Source organism: Lagopus leucura, unplaced genomic scaffold, assembly GCF_019238085.1.
Source record: "Lagopus leucura isolate 7727_CA_CO unplaced genomic scaffold, USGS_WTPT01 Super-Scaffold_100008, whole genome shotgun sequence".
NCBI lineage: Eukaryota > Metazoa > Chordata > Aves > Galliformes > Phasianidae > Lagopus > Lagopus leucura.
The window spans coordinates 2,564,207-2,583,943 of record NW_024962265.1 but is presented as its reverse complement, the minus strand read 5'-3'; the positions used below and the strand labels follow the sequence as shown (position 1 = coordinate 2,583,943).

General features: G+C 40.2%; 1 protein-coding gene across 2 annotated transcripts in view; it reads left to right on the top strand.

Annotated features, from left to right (window-relative positions):
• MKLN1 (muskelin 1) overlaps nt 1–19,737 on the top strand; it is a 101,431-nt gene that overhangs the window by 6,498 nt on the left and 75,196 nt on the right. For both annotated transcript variants that reach the window (XM_042872322.1, XM_042872321.1), the window contains exons 2-4: nt 8,887–8,956; nt 17,071–17,213; nt 18,585–18,673. In XM_042872322.1, coding sequence (XP_042728256.1) covers nt 8,887–8,956; nt 17,071–17,213; nt 18,585–18,673 — 302 coding nt within the window. The remainder of the gene's footprint in view (nt 1–8,886; nt 8,957–17,070; nt 17,214–18,584; nt 18,674–19,737) is intronic.

Genomic DNA, 19,737 nt, shown 5'->3' with positions numbered 1-19,737 from the left:
TCTGCAGATATTGGAAGATGAACAGGCACACCTGCTTGCTGTCTGTAATTATGTGCTCGTGGTGTGTTTGCAATGTAGATCAATACGTCTCACATCTGCAAAGAGGAATGCGAGTGCTGACGAATGAAGTGAGCTGGCTGAATCTCTTCTCCTCAGTGATTCTGAGGATCCTGTTAAAAGTAGGATTTTTTCACTTGTTTCTGTGTTTTTTCTGGATGTTTCTGAATTTCTTTTCCTAGTAGGCACTTCCTCACTTCTGTAGCCTCGAGTTTTTCTTTGGATGCTGAAATAGAGTGCTTTAAAGCTCAAATATATCTGTAGGAAATCACTGCTTACAGGCTGAATTAAGCTTAAGTTGGTGAGAAGATGGAGTGGCGAGAGAGAGGTTGGGAGAGGTGAAAGAGTGAAGATGACTGCAAAACAAAGTTGTTCATGCCTTACATCAGGAGTCTTACCTTGTTACAGAAGTTTCTTCCTGAGTGCAAACTCAAATGCTGTAGAATAAGAAAGAAGTTCTTTATGCCTCGGTGAAAATATAGCCATTATGTAGGAGGCTGGATGGTTTTGTTCCCTGGCAGAATGGTGAAGGTAAACTGTTAATTGTGATGTGATGAAGCTGGCGTTACCTGCTGTGCTTTGAAGTTCCGCCTCTTCTGGGATGGCATTTTTGGGGAACATTAAGAATGTAAAGTTTGTGTTGGAGGTATGAACTTCATCAGGTTATGGATCATTTCTTCTGTGTATGGTTTTATATCCTGCAAGCTTAATGAAGGCTTTCTAGGTTGTGATTACTAATTACTCACTTAAAGACTAAAATACTATTTCAAGCATGTTTTCCTTTGATAACTGTTGTTATTGCTGAGCCAGCATCTACATTCTGATTTTTTTTAATGGCAAAGAATATAGTTGTTTCTTCTGCACATTCATCTTTTTTAGCAAATCAGTGTTAAAACGCACTGTTAGGTTTAATGCTACAATTGATTTTATGATGCAATGAAGACTTTTCTGTTGAGGTAAAGTGGTATGTTCAGTCAGTAGTGATGTGAAGGTCACGTCTTTTAAACTTCCAGAACAAGCCAATTCTTCCTTTGTTTTAGTTGCATGTAAATAGAAACCTCCTAAAGGGAATGTATTATTTTATTTTCTTACAGCCTGCAGAATTCTATGGGAACAGTTTTTAAGTTTAGCTGGGTCTGAATTGAATAATATAGCAGCTGCTGGGAGGAAAGGCGGTGGTGAAGATGTTCTGTGCTTTGCTACCTTAAGTAGTTACAGTTTTAGTTATTACTTAACACTCAGCATGGTATCTTTGAGAAATTATTTCTTGGATCAATTTAAATTGAGCAGCATGGCTGTTGGAGTTGGGGATAGCAACCTGCGTGCCTGGATTTGAACTGCAAAAGCCAGTGCTTCAATAAAGCTTGCTGTGATGTGGGTCCGTGTTCCAGTTCCTGGAAAATGGCACAATATTGATAATGGTGCATTAGTCGTGATGGATTTTGTGTTCTCCTTGGAATGCACCAACTTTCCTCCTCAGTTTGGGTTTCCACTGCTGGGTTCTCAGTGCTGCTGCCGAGCTGCAGGAGGCAGTCTGTGGTGGAAGAAAATAAATTGGGATTCAGTTAATTGACCTCTGAGTAAGGAACTGCTGAATGAGCTCCCACCTCCTCTTCCTGACGCAGTGCTCTGGGCAACTTTCACTTTCTGTCTTCTAAAAAAAACCAAAACAAAACAAAACAAAAACACCCTGCCTTCTGCTACAGCTTTGGAGCCTGCCAAACCTGGAACTAGTGCTGCCTTGGGAACCTGTATGCTTTAGCATGAATACATTTATATTGCTCCAAAATAAGGAATTATTCTGTAATGTAGCACTAGGGGCAAATGGTTCTGATTTGTAGCACGGTTCCCCAAATAACCAGTTCTTGACAGACTGATATTCCTTCATTTTCTTGGGCCAATGTTATGATTTTCTGATTTCCCTGAGTAGAGTTGCATGATTTGTGAGATAACCTTGATTTTGAAAAGAAGCAAACGCAGGGAATGTGTTTCCACCTGGAATCAGGAGGAACTGCTTTTTTTTTTTTTTTCCTCAGAATTTAAGTTTAAAAAAAAAAAAGTTCAATTCTTGGCAGTAGTTTGGATATGAGGGGCTCAATCTCTTCTGTTGAACGCAGTCTTCCTTAAATTCTTTTCCAGACGTCGTTTTTTGGGTGAGCTTTTTACTGAGTGTGAAGTTACTGTGTTGATGAGTATTAAAGATGTGTTTATGGCGCTGTGAATTTATATCTTTACGTGTAGTCAGTCTGTTTTATTGAATTCCTCCTTTGAGTGGAAATACGAAGCGTTGTGGCACGTAGGAGCATTGCTGCAATGCTGTGAAGTCATGGAAGATCTAAGCCTGCTACTTGGCCTGCGTAATGTTTTTCCATTTGTGCATTAGTTAAGTAAAATCACTACCAAGAAGTTTGTGATCCTTCCAGTGTGCAGCATAGAGGATTCACTCAGAAGTGTGCTGGATGTAGCTTTCTGCTCATCTTGTGAAGGGTTTGTGGGGGGAATGTAGCATTACTGTGCTATGCTGCCAGTACTAAGGAAGATTTGGAAAGTGCATGTTTTATGCCTTTACTAGTAAATGCTGTTGAAATCCGTGTTCAAAGTAGCAGCCAAAATCCATTTTCTCAAGAAGTGAGTGTTGGTTTTTTTTTTTTTTTTTTAAAATAAATTAAGAATGGAACTTTGTAGTAAATTGGCAGTGCCTGATGATGTCTTAAACTCTGACAAATTCTAGCTATGGTGTTTCATCTCCTGATTGCAGATTCAGTGAGCTGAAGGACGTAACCTCCTCATCTTTCCTTAATACCAGTGGGTAGAATTTATGCTATTCTTGGTATTTTTATCAAGCCTGGGATTTATTTCTGTTCTGGGAACCTCCAGGAATGTCACCTGGGTTGCATGCATGCAACGCTGCTTCCTCTAAAGTTTTATGGACTGCCTGAAAGGTTGGATTTCAAACATCCTTGAATATTAGATATGTAGAAATGAATTCTTAAGTATAAGAATACATCGTCCAGATACTCTTATGTGCGCTGATATCAGCTCGCTAGTTGATCATTTGAAACTGTCTCTTTGTAAATAATTAATCATAGAATTAATTACAGACCTTAGGATCACAAAGTCCAACCATGAACCTCACCCTCCTGAGTCCCATCACTGTGCCATGTCCACATGTCTCCTAAGTACCTTCAGGGCTGGGGACTCCTCCAGTGCCCTGGCAGCCTGTTCAAATGCCCGGCCATCTTTTACATGAGGAATGGATCTCTTGCTGATTTCTGGTCTAAACCCTTTCTGGTGCAGTTTAGGGTCGTTTCTGAGCATCTGCAGTTATTATTTTTAATAGGCACTGTGTATGTGGGAAAATTCTGTTATTTAAGTAATCTATCAACATTTATTGTTAGATTTAAAACCAAATCTAGCTGGGAGAGAGAACAAACCTTAAACTTTTAGGCTTCAAGGTTCATCGTCACTTACTTTCATCAAAAGTATAATCTGTAAATGCTGGGAAGAATTAAGCTGGTAGTCACATGCGATGTCTGAAGTCCCAGTGATTACCGTTATATGTGAGTAAGCCTGACTTTTGTTTTTCTCCCATTTGTTTTTCTGCTGTCCTGCAACTGACAGGATGAACCTGGAGCTGAGGCCTCTTGCTGCTAAGGATTTGAGTTGCTCATTGCTTGATGTAGTCAAAAGTTTCACCTGTGATTTTGGGTTACTGAGTATCACTGGGACAAAAGTTGTTTATCAGCACTCTGATAACTCATTGGGAATTCGCCACAATGCTGCAGTTTTAGTCACTATTGATAACATTTAATTCCTGGCATGTCAGGAAGAAGCACTGTCGAATCAGAAATGCTTTGTTTCAAGGAGGCTTGGTTGGACGTGGGGTGATGAGGAGTACGTTCTGTGTATGTGACAGTGTCATTTTGTATTTCTTTTTTAGTAAGAGCTTTGGGTTGGCAACATGTAAAGATGGCTTAAAAAAAAAAAAAAAAAGGTAAACTAATAATTGAAAGATATCTTTGAGAAACTGATTTGAATGAAGTTATTTCTAGGCCTGAGCCAGGTGATGCCTGTTCTGTCGTCCAGTGCAGTCAGCTGTGATCCAATGACCACATTTCTGTAGGGTGATAGTTCTAAGTTAGTGGTTTTTATGTGCTATACTTAGCTATTTATCTTCTGAGAGAAGCAGATTTATACCGAGTTGGATGTGTTTGTGAAAAGGCTGCTAAGGAGGTGGAAGCAAATTTGAGCATTAAATTGACAAATCTCACAACAATGCAGTACTTAAATGGAACGTTTACGTGCATCATTACCTCCAGCATCTTTTGTCTCGCTATGCAGGAGACCCTCCTGTGTGTGTTCCAACCAAGACATTTTCATGTTTTCATGTATTTATGCCATTTTAAGGAGTGAATTTATACAACAGAAAGGAGAGAAACTTTATGATGAAATCTAGAAAGCTTTTTTTTTTCTGAACTGCTTGCTGTAGGTGCGTATTGCTTTTTGAACATTGCAGCTAGGTACTTTGAAATCAGCATTAATTAGTGAGGTTCTGGGAGTTGGAGAGAGTCATATAGAGAAAATATTATACTGGTCTTTATAGATGTAAAGGATGGGGTTTTGATGGACTTGTTTGTTTTTGGATGCGTGTGGTTTGTTTTTTTGTGCATTGCCCTCCCCCAGTTGGTTAAGTGTCTCTGCCACAGCTTTGTGCTGGCCTGTTTGGTGGTTCCCTATGTGTGCAATAGTTGAAATAGTTGGCCTACCTCATCTTAGTCCTCTGGGAAGTGGACTTTGAGGGAATGAATCCATGTTTAAAGTTGCCTTTTTTAAGATGGTTCTAGGAAAAAAAAAAATAAATAAATAAAATTATGACATGGGCAGCCCTTAAAGGAGGTACTTTGTTGGCCTTCAGTGATGCTGTTTTCCTAGCACTGCACGTCCTTCTTGCTGCTTAATGGTGTGCTGCCTCAGTGGTTTTCTAGCAGAAAACTACGTCTGAGTTCCAAGTCCTCTTGGAGATATGTGCGTGCTCTTCTCTGCACAGCTGCTCTCTGAAGAGCAATTCTGAATGTGCCAAGCAGAGCTAATGTTTTGGATTTGTTTATTCTTATGGAATTGTTCCTAAAGTCATCGGTTTCTTTAATAGCAGCCTTTATGAAAATATTTAGGTTGAATGCAAATTGTATCAGCTGAAAACCCAAGATGCTGTATGTTTTGCTAAGTCATCTCGCTCTTCCCTTTTCACCCCCCTTCCTCAAAAGCTAAGAAAAACTCTCCCTTTGTGACTGTCGTGTCAGAAACCACGGAGCTTTTTGCACAGAGGAGTCCTCTGGAAATACCAGGCACGGGGACATCTCTGTAATCTCAGTGGAGATCAACCAGCGGTTCGTACAGTGGACACAGCAGCATCTAGGTTGTTAAATGGAAAAGTTATCTACTTCCAGCACTTGCAAGAGCAGTCTCTGCATGGGTAATAAAAAGAAACTTCCATTTTGTTCTGCCAAGAGCGCTTTCTACGCGAAGCAGCCAGAACGATCTGCTTCTCTCACTTGGCAAAGGGAGCGCCTACAGTAAAAGCTGAGATGCAAATAGCTGTGAAGGAAGTTAGTTTGAAGACTTGAGGCTCACCAGTTCTGCTTTTGGATGTGTTCTTGCTGGTGGTGCAAATAAGGCTTTTGGGTGAAAGGTGAGAGCACCACAAAGCAGCTGAGGTACCGTGGCACTCATTTCGCTAGCAGCTTATAGGGGAGTGGTATTGAGAGTTCATGTCAGTGGGGACTCTTGGTCCAGCTGCTGTCAGCTTTTTTTCCTTTTGTGCTGGCACTAATGGTAAGCTGGAGAATGGTTGTGACTGAAAAAGTTATTTATGCTCCTCTTTTTTTTTTTTAATTTTTTTATTTTTTTTATTAAAGCTGCTGGTGGAGGAAGGAGGAGGATCAAGCATGAGTGGATGGAACAGTCACTCTTGGCAGTATTGTAGATTTATGCTAGACCAGATCTTGTATCTACAGTTTATGATTATGAATTATCTCAGGCCATGTTTAATGAGTTCCTTTTTTTTTTTTTTTTCCCCATAGGGAAAGCATGCTCTATGTTATTGGCATTTGTATTTGCAATTCCTTGAGCCACTACCTTTAATTTCATGTGAGAACTGTGTTGAAAGTCATCAAGTCAGTATAATCTTTATTTCAGAAGTTTCTCAGAGGTTTTAATTTAGGTTCTGTGTCTGAGATCATAAAATCATAGAGTGGCCTGGGTTGAAAAGGACCACAATGATCATCCAGTTTCAACCCCCTGCTGTGTGCTGGGTCGCCAACCACCAGGCTGCCCAGAGCCACATCCAGCCTGGCCTTGAATGCCTGCAGGGATGGGGCATCCACAGCCTCCTTGGGCAACCTGTTCCAGTGCCTCACCACCCCCAAGCAAAAAACTTCCTCCTCCTGTTTAAGATTTCAACAGTGCCTGCAGAAAAGGGCTTTGCATGGCAAGAGGCATCTGTCACTAGGAGATGTTTGTTTTTTACTGCCTCAGGACTGCTGGAATGCTTGAATTCCTCCAAGTTTCTGAGCCCATAAATTTTCCTAAACCACTATGGTAAATTAACTTTGTGCGGACTGAATTCTGTCCTCAACGTTTGTTTAATCTTATTAAACTCATTAAACCACCTGTGTATTTTCAACTTTTTTTAATAACTCTTGGTGATAGTCCTTTCCCTTTAAAATTTTGTTTTAGCATTAATTTTGTGGGAGCTACCCATTTCTTTCCTCTCCGTGCACGGATTTCTCTCATCTCGTTGTACTGAATGAGCTCCTCATTGGCTGTGGCAAGCTGATCTTCGACCTGGAGAAGCAAACAAATCTACTTCTAAAAATACGGTCTTTGGGATTCGTCCCAGTTATAAAATGCCTCCTTCCAGCAGGGCATTATCTGACCATGTCACAGTGCCAATTCTTGCAAATGTTGCTCAATGCATGAAGGGCCTACCGTCTAATGTTTAAACAAATGTAATATCATTATAAATAATTTTTTTTCTCTAGGGTGAATTGTTTCTTGCATGTAGTTAAAGCTTCCAAAGGAGAAAAGCAATACAGCATTAACTTTTTTTGGTCTGCCTTCATGTGTCCCTTAAGTACGTATTACAGTACAAGATCCAAATCTTCAAAAGTAACTTTATCTGGTTATCAAAAGGTATTTAGACATGGCTAAATGTCATTTTGCCTTGCCCGTGACATGCCATAGGACGCCGTGGGTATGAATCTTTGTTGTTTAGTGCTGACATAACTGCATGTCTGGCAACTTCTGTTAGAAATCTGTGTATCTTAACAGCGTCCAAAATCTTTCTCAGTTCAATTGGTTTGTTTTTTCCCTGTTGTAATTAAGGAAGACAGTAGCTATGTTTTCTTCTGGAGTTGAGCCTCTTTTTGCTGCAAACTTGGAGTTCGCAGCTGAGTGAATAATTGTGCAGACTGATGCCTCAATCTTTCCTGTATTGATGGGTTAGAACAGGAGGGCAGTGTGTGGCTATAAGCTGTTTAGATGCGTTTTCTGCACTGGGCATGTGTCCATAAATCAGCTGATGTCACTGTGTTGCTAAATGACATGTTGTGATAGAAATGAACTATCGGGAGAGGGAGTTTGAATTTTGTTCCATGCCGTACAAAATCCTGATGTATCTTCTGTGGAGCCAGTAGGCAGCTACCTGCTCTTACGTGTTTGGTGGAGTCACCTAGTCTAGCTCCTTGCCGTGTCCCTCATGGTGCAGGACTGCTTGGGTATCACTGGTAGTGCATTGATTTTGCTCTGCCCAATGTGGAAAGAGTGAGTTAATTTGTCTGTTAATGCTCAACCTCCAACTTAACCTCTTTCCCTTCTGAGCTTTTATGCCAGCGTTGTTTTCCTCCAACACAGCGGATGTAGATGGCATGAGCCTTTTGATGACTCTATCCTTTTCATATAAGTTTTATGAGCTGGTGAGATTGTTAGTTGTGCTTGCCCTGTCCAGCAGGTGCTGTCATTCCCTTCCCATGAGGAATGATGTAACTATGTATTTTAACATATATGTTTTTGTTTTTAAACTCATCTGGGAGGTGAATTGAGGGATAGCCTTACTGTGCAGGAAAGATGAAGAGAGGTCCTTCATGAGGATTATGATTAAGAAATTGTTTCATGTTAGGCAACACATTATTCTGAATTTGTTAATTACTTAAATGCTGTACAGTCTCACACTGTATGAAATATTTAAGATATTATCTTGTTGGCTGAAGTATTGAACATGTGATTCTTGTGTGTTGTTCTAGACTTGTGGCTCATGAAAAATACGTGTTCAAATTTGGTGAGAGTTAGATGGTCATCTTAGAATCATAGAATGGCCTGGGTTGAAAAGGACAACGATGATCATCATTTAGTTTCAACCCCCCATCATGTCCAGGGTGGATCTTCTATGCACCAGCAAAACTTATGTAGGTTAGCAGCCCACTCTCTCTCTGTTCCAGTATGGCACACCTAGCAAGGCAGAGATTTTGACCTGCTGTCTTACTGCTTATCCTTTTTAAACCTCGTTGAAAAATTCTTGTCTCCTCCTATCTAGAGGTGAATGAGGCTTGGAGATGTATTTTAATAAGTCCTGTAGAAGAGAGTAGAATTTAAAAATTAAAAAAAAATATATAAATATAAATTCTACTTAGAAGAGAAGAACCTTAATCTCTGCTGAAAATTTTTGTTAGTTGCATGAGAATGTTATTGATCTGTGTGTTGGATGGCTCTTACCGGAGATGCAACTGCCATGTTTTGTTGTACTTAAATGACTTTTGGCTTTTCATTTTTAAGGAACATTCTGGTGGACAAGCCCAATGATCAGTCCTCGAGGTGGTCTTCTGAAAGCAATTATCCTCCCCAGGTAAGCATCTGAAATTCTGCAGGTATACAGCTGTGTTGTACTGCATAACATACAATTACATGTTTATTTTAAGCATAGGCTGCTACTGTTTATAATGACGGGCTTTATAAATTACCTACTCAGTTCATTAAAATGTAAATACCTCATGTACCATTGACATGCATTTCCAGCAATGTATTCGTGATCTTTCAAGGAATGTTTTCTGTAGGGGAAGAGTTCTGCATTTCAGCCTTGAAAATCACGGTGGTACTGGAAATAATGTAACCTTATGGTTAGATTAAGCTGCTAATGAGGCATGCGGGTCCCCCTTTGTCAGCGCTATTGGAAACTGCTGTGGACTGCTGGCCTTGAATCCTAGATCTAAGGAGCTTGTGTTTGTTTCCCTTAATAGCACATTAGAAATGTGGAATCCTTATAGATGTGAAAGTCACCTCGTCTGCCGATTAACCGCCTTATTAAAAAGAATTTGTATTGATTCTTAGCTTCTTGTTTGCCTTTTTATTATTAAGTTGCGTGATTAAATGGAAAAGTATACTAATGTGTTAACTTATGATTTTTCCTTCAATAATAGCATCGCAGATCTAGCATAGAGTGGCTACAGTGGTACTATTTGCTCAGCTCCTCCTGTATCTGTTATACTGGGTTTTTGAAGTCCCAAGTTCAAGCAGTGATGTGCAGCAGAGTATCTCTCATGCAAAGTTATTCTACTTACCTGTACATACAATAAGTACATGGAATTCGGATACTCCTTGTGAGTTAAGTCTCTGGATTTTTCCTGTAGGTAAATCTTGCTGCTATGCTGTGAAGGTATATTGAAAATGTGTGCAACTGGCAGCTCCGTATCACAGTGGGGTCATGTCATCCAACTGAAAGGCTTTCATCCTAATTTTACTGATAGTATTATATACTGTTGTCTGTGAAAGTGTTTTCTGATAAGGAAGGAAGAGCTATGTTATCAATGCTGTTAGTGTTGTAAACTTGCTTCTGATGACTGATCTGCATCTACTGCTTGTTTCATTTTTTTTTTTTTTAATGTATCTTTTTTGTTAAACAGCATGGGAATTCCATCCATTGCTTGAAGCAGTTCTAATCTGTCTATTACATATTGATTGGAGGGTAATGGGTTTTGAGCATGTATTGCATCTCCAACTGTGCTATCCTTCACCTTGTTTTGTTCAGAAAGCATGTGGTTTTTTTTTCTTTTTTTCTTTGAGCTCTCATGCATTCAGAAGGCAAGGTTGGTTGTGGTGTAGCTTTAGACTGGGTTTTTCATGTAAGGTGTTCATAATTCTGCCGTCTTGTTTTTGGGGTGATCCTGAATATTTTGTTCTGTTTTCAAACTGATTCTGAACTGGGAATTTGTTTCTTGTGGCTGGATGCTTTACAATATTCCCATTTGATGGTTAAAGCCAAGGAGCAGCAATACAAGTTCACAGAATCATTTGTGGTGAAAAAGACCTTTAAAGGTCATCTGATGTAACTTCCCTGTGATGAACAGGGACACCTACAGGTAGATCAGGTTGCTCAGAGCCTAGTCTAGCCTGACCTTAAATGTGTTGAGGAATGGGATATCAGCGACCTCTCTGGGCAACCTGTTCCAAAGCTTCACTACTCTTGTCATAAAATGTTCTTTCCTTGATTTGCATCTAAATCTCCACTCTTTTAGTTTCAAACCATTTCCTATCACAACATCCTGCTAAAGAGTCTGTCTCCTTCCTTCTCCTGGCCCTGTTTAGATACTGAAAGCTGTTCTCAGGTCTCCTTGGAACCTTCTCTGAGATCTGCAGCTCTTTCAGCCTGTTCTCATAGTGGAGGTGTTCCATCCCTTGGATCATTCTGGTGGCCCTCCTCTGGACACACTCCAGCAGATCTGTGTCTCTCCTGTGGTGAGGACTCCACATCTGGATGCAGTACTGTAGATGAGGTCTCTGCAGGGCAGAGTAGAGGGGCAGGATCACCTCCCTCGCCCTGCTGGCCACGCTGGTTTTGATGCAGCCCAAGAATACAGTTGACTTTCTGAGCTGTGAGGGCACATTGCTGGCTGATGTCCAGCTTTTCATCCACCAGCACCCCCCAAGTCCTTGGCTGTGCTCAAGCCTTTCATTCCCCCAGCTCGTGTTAATAGTCAGGGTTGCAGTGACTGAAGTTACATCAAGAATGTGGAATAAGCAGAGAATAATCAGACTCACTTCATCAAGTTCATGTGGTTTTTATTTGAGAGATTTTTCCATCAGTTTTACGTGTATTGAGCACAGAATGAATGAAGATGTTATTGTACATCTGCATCCAGCCCTGGAGAACTGGGCGTTGCCCTGCATGCTAAGCAAGTAATTTAAACCAAACATTTGACTGGAGAATTAAATATGTGTGTAGGAGGTATGCAGATAATAGCAACTGAGATTACTAAAACAGTGTCTCAGTTTTATTCTGTTTCCTTTGAAGACAAAAATGCAAAAAAAAAAAAAAAACCCAAAAAACAAAACACCTGTCTGCCCGAGTGGAAAAGACAGTCCCATGGGATTCCTCTTGCTTGAATCTCTGCATGCAACAGCAAGAAAACAAAATGCTGTGCAGTTGTTTGTTTGTTCAGTGAGACCACTCCTGAGCACTGTGTAAGAGGGATGTCTTTGCAGTGTCTCCAATCTGTATTTTAGCTAACTCTCGTGCTTCTTATCTAAGAGTTCAATGACTTGTTTAAAGCATATTTGCTGGTGTTAACATACCTGTTGTAATAACAACTGCGAAGGAGGATTGGGGAATTAATATTTGCAAAAGAGGCCTCTGCATGAAGGGTGTAGCTTCTACTATTTCACGTGAAGGAACTGTTCCAAGTTAAGGTCTCATACCCTATCAAAGAACTTCAGATTGGGTTATGTTCTGCTCAAAATAGATACTTCTCACACCTCCAACAGTGAAAGATTGCCACATTTTGATGCAGGTGAAAGTTATAGACAGGATGTGTTTACTCATTCTCATAAACTGATGGAGCTCTAAAGGTAGAATCTTAGCTTGGAGAACTTCAGTTGAAATAGTAGTTAACCAATTAATAAGCATGGAGGCTGAGGGAAACTGGTTGCTTTCTGACTATTTCATATTCCAGAAATAAAATGTATGTGTCCACTTGATTTTTAATCTCCAAAATAAATGTTGTGCATCCTATGGCGAATGAAGTTATAAAGCATTTTATGGTTTTTGTCTTGGCATTTCTTCATTTACAAATTGGTTGCTTGTGCAGTGACACTGTTGTTAAAATATATGGGTGGCCATAATGGTCTGGGACAGGAAATGCTGTAAAGCTTGGTAAAATACAGCTTTCCTCGTTTCAAACTTTATTAGCTGAAACAAGGGCTAAGACACAACGCGTGGACTAGTGCAGTTCAGGCTCACTGACACATGCTGGGGGGTATTTTAATAAGCTGCAACCCTAATTGCTGATTTGTCTCATCAGTGAGTCTCACCTTTGTGTAAGAGTTTACTAATTTGCCAGTGCTGAAAATGTGAGTGAGTCCCTAAGCACTGAGTTATTCATTTCCCAGCTGAGTGAAAAAAAAAGCTCTACAGACACCTTTCTGTCAGAGCATTCCTCTTGCTAGGGTAAACATGAGTCAAAAGAACACATGTGAACTTCGGGGTTCATACAGTGCCTCAGAGCAGATCTCTACAGTGAGCGTGGTGAAGTGTGCACGAGAAGTTTATCAAGAAGGAAAGAAAATGAAAGTGGAAGTATAAATATTTGAAATGCTGTTCTCTGGGTGTATATAATAGAGTCTAATTGTATGGGTACGCTAGAGTTAAATCATTCTAGCAGCCATGAAAGCCAGGAATTATGAATGAATGCCAGTGAAAGGAAATACATATGACAGCTGTTTTTCTGTTTATTAAACTAGATATCTTTCTTGGGTCTTGAAATAGAATGACCCAGAAATTACATATTCAATAATAAACCTGTTATGTAGTAACCTATTCAGGCAGAAGAGGGCTGATAGTTCTATTTTTGAACTAGTTCTAGGCTTACATAGGAAGTGTGAAGCAGAAAGGCTGGTAGTGCTGAAGGCTGTGGCTCTGTTCTAAATGTGCATCCTGATGGTTCCAGTGATGGTCTGGCTCAGGAGGCTGCATGCAGAACACTGAATTCCCCTCATGGCCTGATTAATAATGTGCAGAACAAAGGGACAGACTTAATTACAAAAACAATGGGTAAGTTTGTGTTATGGCCAGTGATCCTGTCAGGTATTTTCATTATTTCCTGCTTTTATTTTCAAATACAAAATAAGTTTCATTACTCCCTAATAACAAGTGTGTGTAGTGCTGTATTGTAGTGGTTGACAAGCAGAAATGGTTCAAGAAAAAAATAAGTCAACATAATACGATCTGAGTCTGTGAACAGGCATCTTCTGTAGTGCGGTTTGGAATCAGTTTCATTTGCTTTAATGCAGAGGTGCAGAATCTGAGCTGTTGGAGAGCACATGTAGAATGTTAGTGGCTTTCTCCAAACAATTAGTTTCATTTTTGCATCTGAGAAGAGCGGTTTTCCACTCTTGAGTTGCATCCTACTGTAGATCATATCAGCAACTAATTTAAAACACATTTGTAGAGTTTGTACTCAGTCGTGTGATGCAGGAGCGTGCATGTGGTTGTCATCAAATGGTGGCCTGGACCAGAGCTTCAAAAAAGTTTTGAACTGATTGCAGATCCCAGTGTGACAGGGTTGGATTTGTATTCTTGGGTGCACATAACTGGCTGTTGAGGTGCCATGCTCTGCTCTTTGTGCATCTTCACTTACTGACACACTTACTCACGGAGCACAAGTTTTGCTCTTCTAATGCAATCTAGCATCTTGTTTGTAAGTGTGGTAGTTTGAAGCTTTCTGTGCAGCTACTCCATGTGGTGTCACTATGCCATGCTTTTAATGAACAAATATTTAAGCTTGTAATTTGGATTGTTGGAATACTTCTGAATACTCCAGTGTTAAGTGCACTGATTCTGCTTATGGCAGTATGTCTGAAAAGTGTTATGTAACTATATTCGTATATATATGTGTGTGTGTGTGTGCATGTGTCTGCCTGAAACCTCATAGACTTGTTCTCTACAGATGTCTTCAGTTATTTTCATAACGTAATAGAAATGTAAGATCAAATCTGTCCTTGAAAGCTATAGAGGATAGTGTGTGACACTGAAATCCTGGTAACAGCCCAAGAACATCCCTGCTGCCACCTGTTTGCAGTTCTTGAGGAGATGTGTGTGTGTGTGTGTGTAGATGTGTGTATATATATACACATACCTGTTTGAGTGTGAGATCTGTAGCTTGTACTCACAGTGGCCTCTGTGTGTACATATCTTTGTGTACATACAAAATCTGCCTGTATTAAAAGCTGCATCTGTATTTTTGTGTTTTGTGTGTGTTTACACACTTGTATATTTTTATACAGGGGTGCTCTGAAAGTAATGCCTCCTATTTTATTAGGCTTGTGTGGCACGTAGGCTCTTGTTTGTTGCTGACAAAAATGCTTAGTGAATGGCGATGACTGCTGAAAAATAGTGTTTTGTAGCTGAGAATTTGCTCAATTGAATAGTGTTATTTTGCCCTTTTGTGTCTCTTGTATTTTCCATGCGAACGAGTAAGAAGCATTACTTTCAGAGCAACCTGTGTATATTAAGAACTACAAAAAGCATTGCTAGGTTCAGGTATTGGGCACAGGTGTTGAGGAACACTTGGCTTCTGGTTCCCTACCAGTCTTCAGCTTTTGTGTTGGTGTCCTTTAATCTGTGTGTGACTCAGCAGGTGCTGGGATGTGTGGGAGCAGGAAGGAGGGCTGTCTGTAGCCTTCAGAAATAACTGCTGTCCGTGTGGAGCAATTGCTGTTGCCTTACTTTGCTTTAGACATCTTTTGGAAAGGATTCGTCTGCATTCCTGGATTACTTTGTATTTTAGAGCACGAATCTAATAATGCAGGATGAAGTTTATGTCAAGCTTTTGCATATCTTGCAGAGCACCTGGGAAGATATTCCTTCGTGCTCCAAGCAGGAGGTTTGTGATTCCAGCAAGATTTAACAAATGCAGTTGCTGATGCTAGCAGTGCTGGTGTCACTTGTTCAGCTATGGGAGAAATCTGCAGAGAGGATCTGATGGTGGAGGAGCTCTTATTGTGTACTGTCTGTTCTGCATGGGAACTCTGGCAACTGGCTGTGCTGTGTATCAATACTGCCATGCTACAGGACTGTGCCCTTACTCATCCCTTCCTTCTTTCTGTCTTAAAAAATTTTGTTTTCTGTATAAAACTGCTTTTTGCCCCAAAGTTTGGAAATTACTTGGAGACAGAAGCTTAGCTTTCTGCTAGTTAGCTGAAATTATGTTCTGACATCCAGATGAGTGGCACAAAACTAAGCAGTTTTCATTTAAATACTTAATGGGGAAAAAATATGTTTGGAAAAGCACCAAAGCATTCTTCTGTCGCATCCGAGCACTGCTGATATAGACCTATTTTCTTCGTTGCTGGAAACATCCTTGGCCGTAATTCCTCTCTATCCTTAAAAGGTACCCATCTGCATTATTCAAGATAACTGCTGCTTGTGGAGTATTTTCCTAAGCTTAAGCTCTTTGTGAGTCATAGGATCATTAAGCTGGAAAGGACCACTAAGATCATCTAGTCCAGCCATCTCCAGGAGCTCGCCGTGCCTGCAGCTCACACTTCCTAGTTGGCCAAGCCAGCTCTCCTGTCTCCTTTGTAGTAAGAACCAATACTTGAGATGACCTGTATATCCTGATGCTCTCCAGAACAGCATCACTGCTGCTCTTCTGTTCAGAACTAATTGCTTTATAGAGCCGTGGCAGGACAGAGATGAGATTCCCTAAAGAGATGGGAAAACCTTGTTCTGTTTCTCGCTTGAGACGTGTCCTTCTAGGGTAAGATTGTCCCTCAAGATGGAGCTGCTTAGCCCAGGCAGGGCAGTCTTTCCAGCACTTTGTGGAAAGTTGCTGCTTTCTGCTGATAGGCAGTCGGAGCAGTCATGTGCATGCACACACCGTGTAGATAACTGTTGTTGAAAGACTTGAAATACGGCCTCGTGTGTGCTTTGGCAGTGCTGCTTTCTGGAAAAAGGCCACCGGCAGTGCCTGCAGGGGAGGTGTTCCACACCACCTTAGTTGTCTGCTTGAGAAGCATAGCCTTGATCATAAGGTTTTGTAACCAAATCCAGGGCAATGAGTAATTTTGATTCTGCTCTTAGTTTTAGTTTGTCTGCTGTGCTGCTTATTTCTGAGAAGTCAGACAAGAAAATTAAGCATTGTTTTCAGGTATGAATCTCAATGTATTCTGTGAAGCAGGATGTCTCCGGAGTCCCTCCACTGTGACCTACTTTGTAGTGGAAGGTTAAATAAGCTTGGGGTGCTCAATGGTTCCAGATGAATGACGCAAAAATTCTGTGTACGCTTTTCAAATGGAAGAAATCTTTTGCTCCAGCAGTGCTGGGAAGCTGATAGCTGTGGTCTGAACGTAAATAATCTGCTGGCTTGATCCCTACACTGCTGGGGGATGTCTGTGTTAGGAGGAGCAAATGTTTACGTAGGAGAACACTTTCATCACTTCATGTGCAAGGCCCCTGTATTGTCAGTTAAGTGGTGAGGTTTTATTTGGGATGCCTAATAAGCAGTTGGCTCCTACATTAGCCACAAAATCAAGCTTAGTCTGTATTCAGTGGTTAAATAGTGTCAGCCTAGAGAGGAAAAGTATTTGATGTTCTCTTAGCATGTGGAACATACTGTATTTATCTAATTGTGCATTCAGTTTAGGTTTCATTTCAGGCTCTAGTGGGCGTCTGAGTCATCATTCTTGTTAGATCCGTCTTATTTGCTAGATTTTGGGAAGTCTTGCATCTAACTTGAAGGAATGTCTGTAAGCCTTGAATAGCAATGCTAGGAATAGGCACTTAAACTCAGTTCTTTTTCCTGGATGGACTTTTTAAAAAGTAATATTCCTAAAAAGCCTTTGTTTTTTAGGAACTGGAAATAAGCAGAAATAATGGGGGGGGCTCACCTTAATTTTTTGTTTTGTTAACAGAATATTTGAAGGCAGCCTTTGCTTTAATATTGAAATGCACTGTTATCTCTTCCACAGTATTTGATTCTGAAACTTGAAAGACCTGCCATAGTTCAGAGTATCACATTTGGCAAATATGAAAAAACACATGTCTGCAATTTAAAGAAGTTTAAAGTCTTCGGTGGGATGAATGAGGAAAACATGACAGATCTCTTATCCAGGTAAGATGTGATTTCATCAGCTATGACAATCATAAAGGCTGGACCAAAATGCTCTTCCCCTTCACTGCCCAACAGATAGGTGGCAAACAGTGTAAAAGAGCTTTTGTTGTGATCCTGAAGTTAGCTGCCCTTGTTTATGGTCAGGTCAGAGAGCAACGAGCCCAACTCTTGCTCCAGAAAACCTTTCTTATCTTGCTCTAACCACAGAATTTGTGGAGAATGTGCTCCTGGAGGCTTTAAAGACCTGAGAGCAAGAGGCAACATTGGATTTGTGATTTCTTTCTTCCTTGTGCCTGAGGCACGATATAAATGATTCCCCAGGTGTGGGAAACTTAAAGAAGCTTTTAAAAGCACAAGTAGCCTACCTATGTCAAGAGCCTCACTGCAGCTATAAGGATCTAAACCAGTCAGCTGCTCTATCTAGCTTCAAATAAATAAATCAGATAAGCAAATAGAAAACCTTTTTTTTTCTTTAGTTTGATTTCTAGTTATGCTGGTAAGGACTAATGAAAGAGCCTTTGGGCTGTTCAGGCCTTATTGTGAGCTTCTGGGAAATTGCTAATGTAAATTTGCAAGGGCCTTTTAAGGTCTCTTCTTTCAGAAAGGGGAATGATTTAAATATCTAGGAGCACAAGATGAGTAGCAAGAACTAATCTATTTTTGGAGGCCTACAGAAGGAAACTCCACCTCCAGGGAATGTGTTGGTGTACGTCATCTTTAGTCAAGTAAATTAGCCATGGAGAAACATGGGACATTCTTTGCAGGTGTCCTTCTAGCCACATTTCTCCCTGTCCCTCCCCTCTCTTAAGGTAGATCAGTCTTGCAATTTAGCTTTATTGCTGCTGGAATTTTCTAGAGTAGAGATTTTTAGTAGTGTAGTAGTTACTGATATCTAGTGTTGTTTCACTTGTACCAAAGTTTAATTAAAATCTGTATTTTGGGACCTGTAGCTGCATCTTCAGTACAAATGAACCTATGATTTTTGATAAGTTATATTAAATAGTTTTTATAAAGTGTTGCTCATAAATGGATCACAAAACACTTCAGCAGTGTGATAATTCTGGGAGTTGGGTTGTCTCCATCTTGAACAGAAAAGTGCAATTCAAATTGCTTGCTGAAGTCACAGGGTCACTAGTGCACGCAAGCAGCATTGATCTGCTGTCAGTTCCACCCCCAAAACCACTAACCAGTGCTGCCTCCCAGGGAGATAAGATGGTGGATAGCAGTCCAGGCATTGGTCCAGCATGCATACTTATGATTTATAGTAATATGAAACAAGCATCGCATTTCAGGCATGACCTAGATTGCATTTGTTAGCTAGTTCTAAAATACAAGGTAAGATTTAGTAACCTTATTTATTTTTTCCCACAGTGGCTTAAAGAATGATTATAACAAAGAAACATTCACCTTGAAGCATAAAATTGATGAGCAGATGTTCCCCTGTCGATTCATTAAGATAGGTAAATGCATTTTTTCGGCATTCTGAGTAGAAAATAATCTCTTAGTCTTGTGCCAGTCTTGGCACTTGTGACTCCATTGTACTAGGAAAAGCATCCAAAGTAGTTGTTCCATTTCATGATCTTTTAGGCTGGTTTGGAACACAGTGAAGTCCTGTTACTAAGAAATAATAGCTACATAACATAAATCCTAGGGACTGAAAGCAAAATGCTGTAATTTTCAGAAATGCAGTTGTTGAGCCAACTAATTGCTGGAGAAGCTGCTTACTGTCCTACTATAAATTGCTATGTAGAGCTTAAAAAGACAATCATTAAGCTAAATACAAGTAAAAGTTCCTGTATTGACAGCTGTAGAACTTGGAAAAGTTTCTTTTTTTTTTTTTCTCCAAACTAATTCAACATAAAGCAACAGCAGAAGCCTTTGATTTGTTTTTGTCATCTTGCTACTCTAATCTTGAAGTCTCACTTCTGCCTAAAGATGCTGTCCAGGAGCAAGGAGGAGTTATACTATGTGATTTTTAGGATAGTTTCTCTGGAGAAGCTTGCTAAAGGGGAGTGTATGTGTGCAAATGATGTCTCGTTACTGTGACTTTTGATGGGGGCAGGGCTGTTTTTTTTTTTTTTTTTTTTCTTTCTTGCTTCATACATGAGAGTGTCTTAGAGTTGCCATTATTTATACTGGTTGGATATAATGCATTAATTTAGAGCCTTTCACCTTTACATAGGTAAGCAGGTTTATCTTCCCCTTCCTACCTGCCAAGACAGTAAAAGCATTACTGCTTTTATGCTGTTGAAGGTGAAAGACCGAGGAGGTAGCTGCTGAAAAATGGAATGAGATCCTTATTGACTAACTTAGGAGCTCAAGAGTGTTTTCAAGTGTTACGCAGTTCCTTTGCCAGGACTTTGGTGATAGCTGCTCCCTTGGTGCCCTTTGCTGGTGCCTTCACAGCTTTCTGAATCACTTCTCACATTGATCTGAGAAAGTGAAAGCATCAGTTTAGAAACCGAGTGATCATTTGTATGCTGTAAATCAGAGTGTTTCCCATTTTTAGAAAAGTGGAGAAATT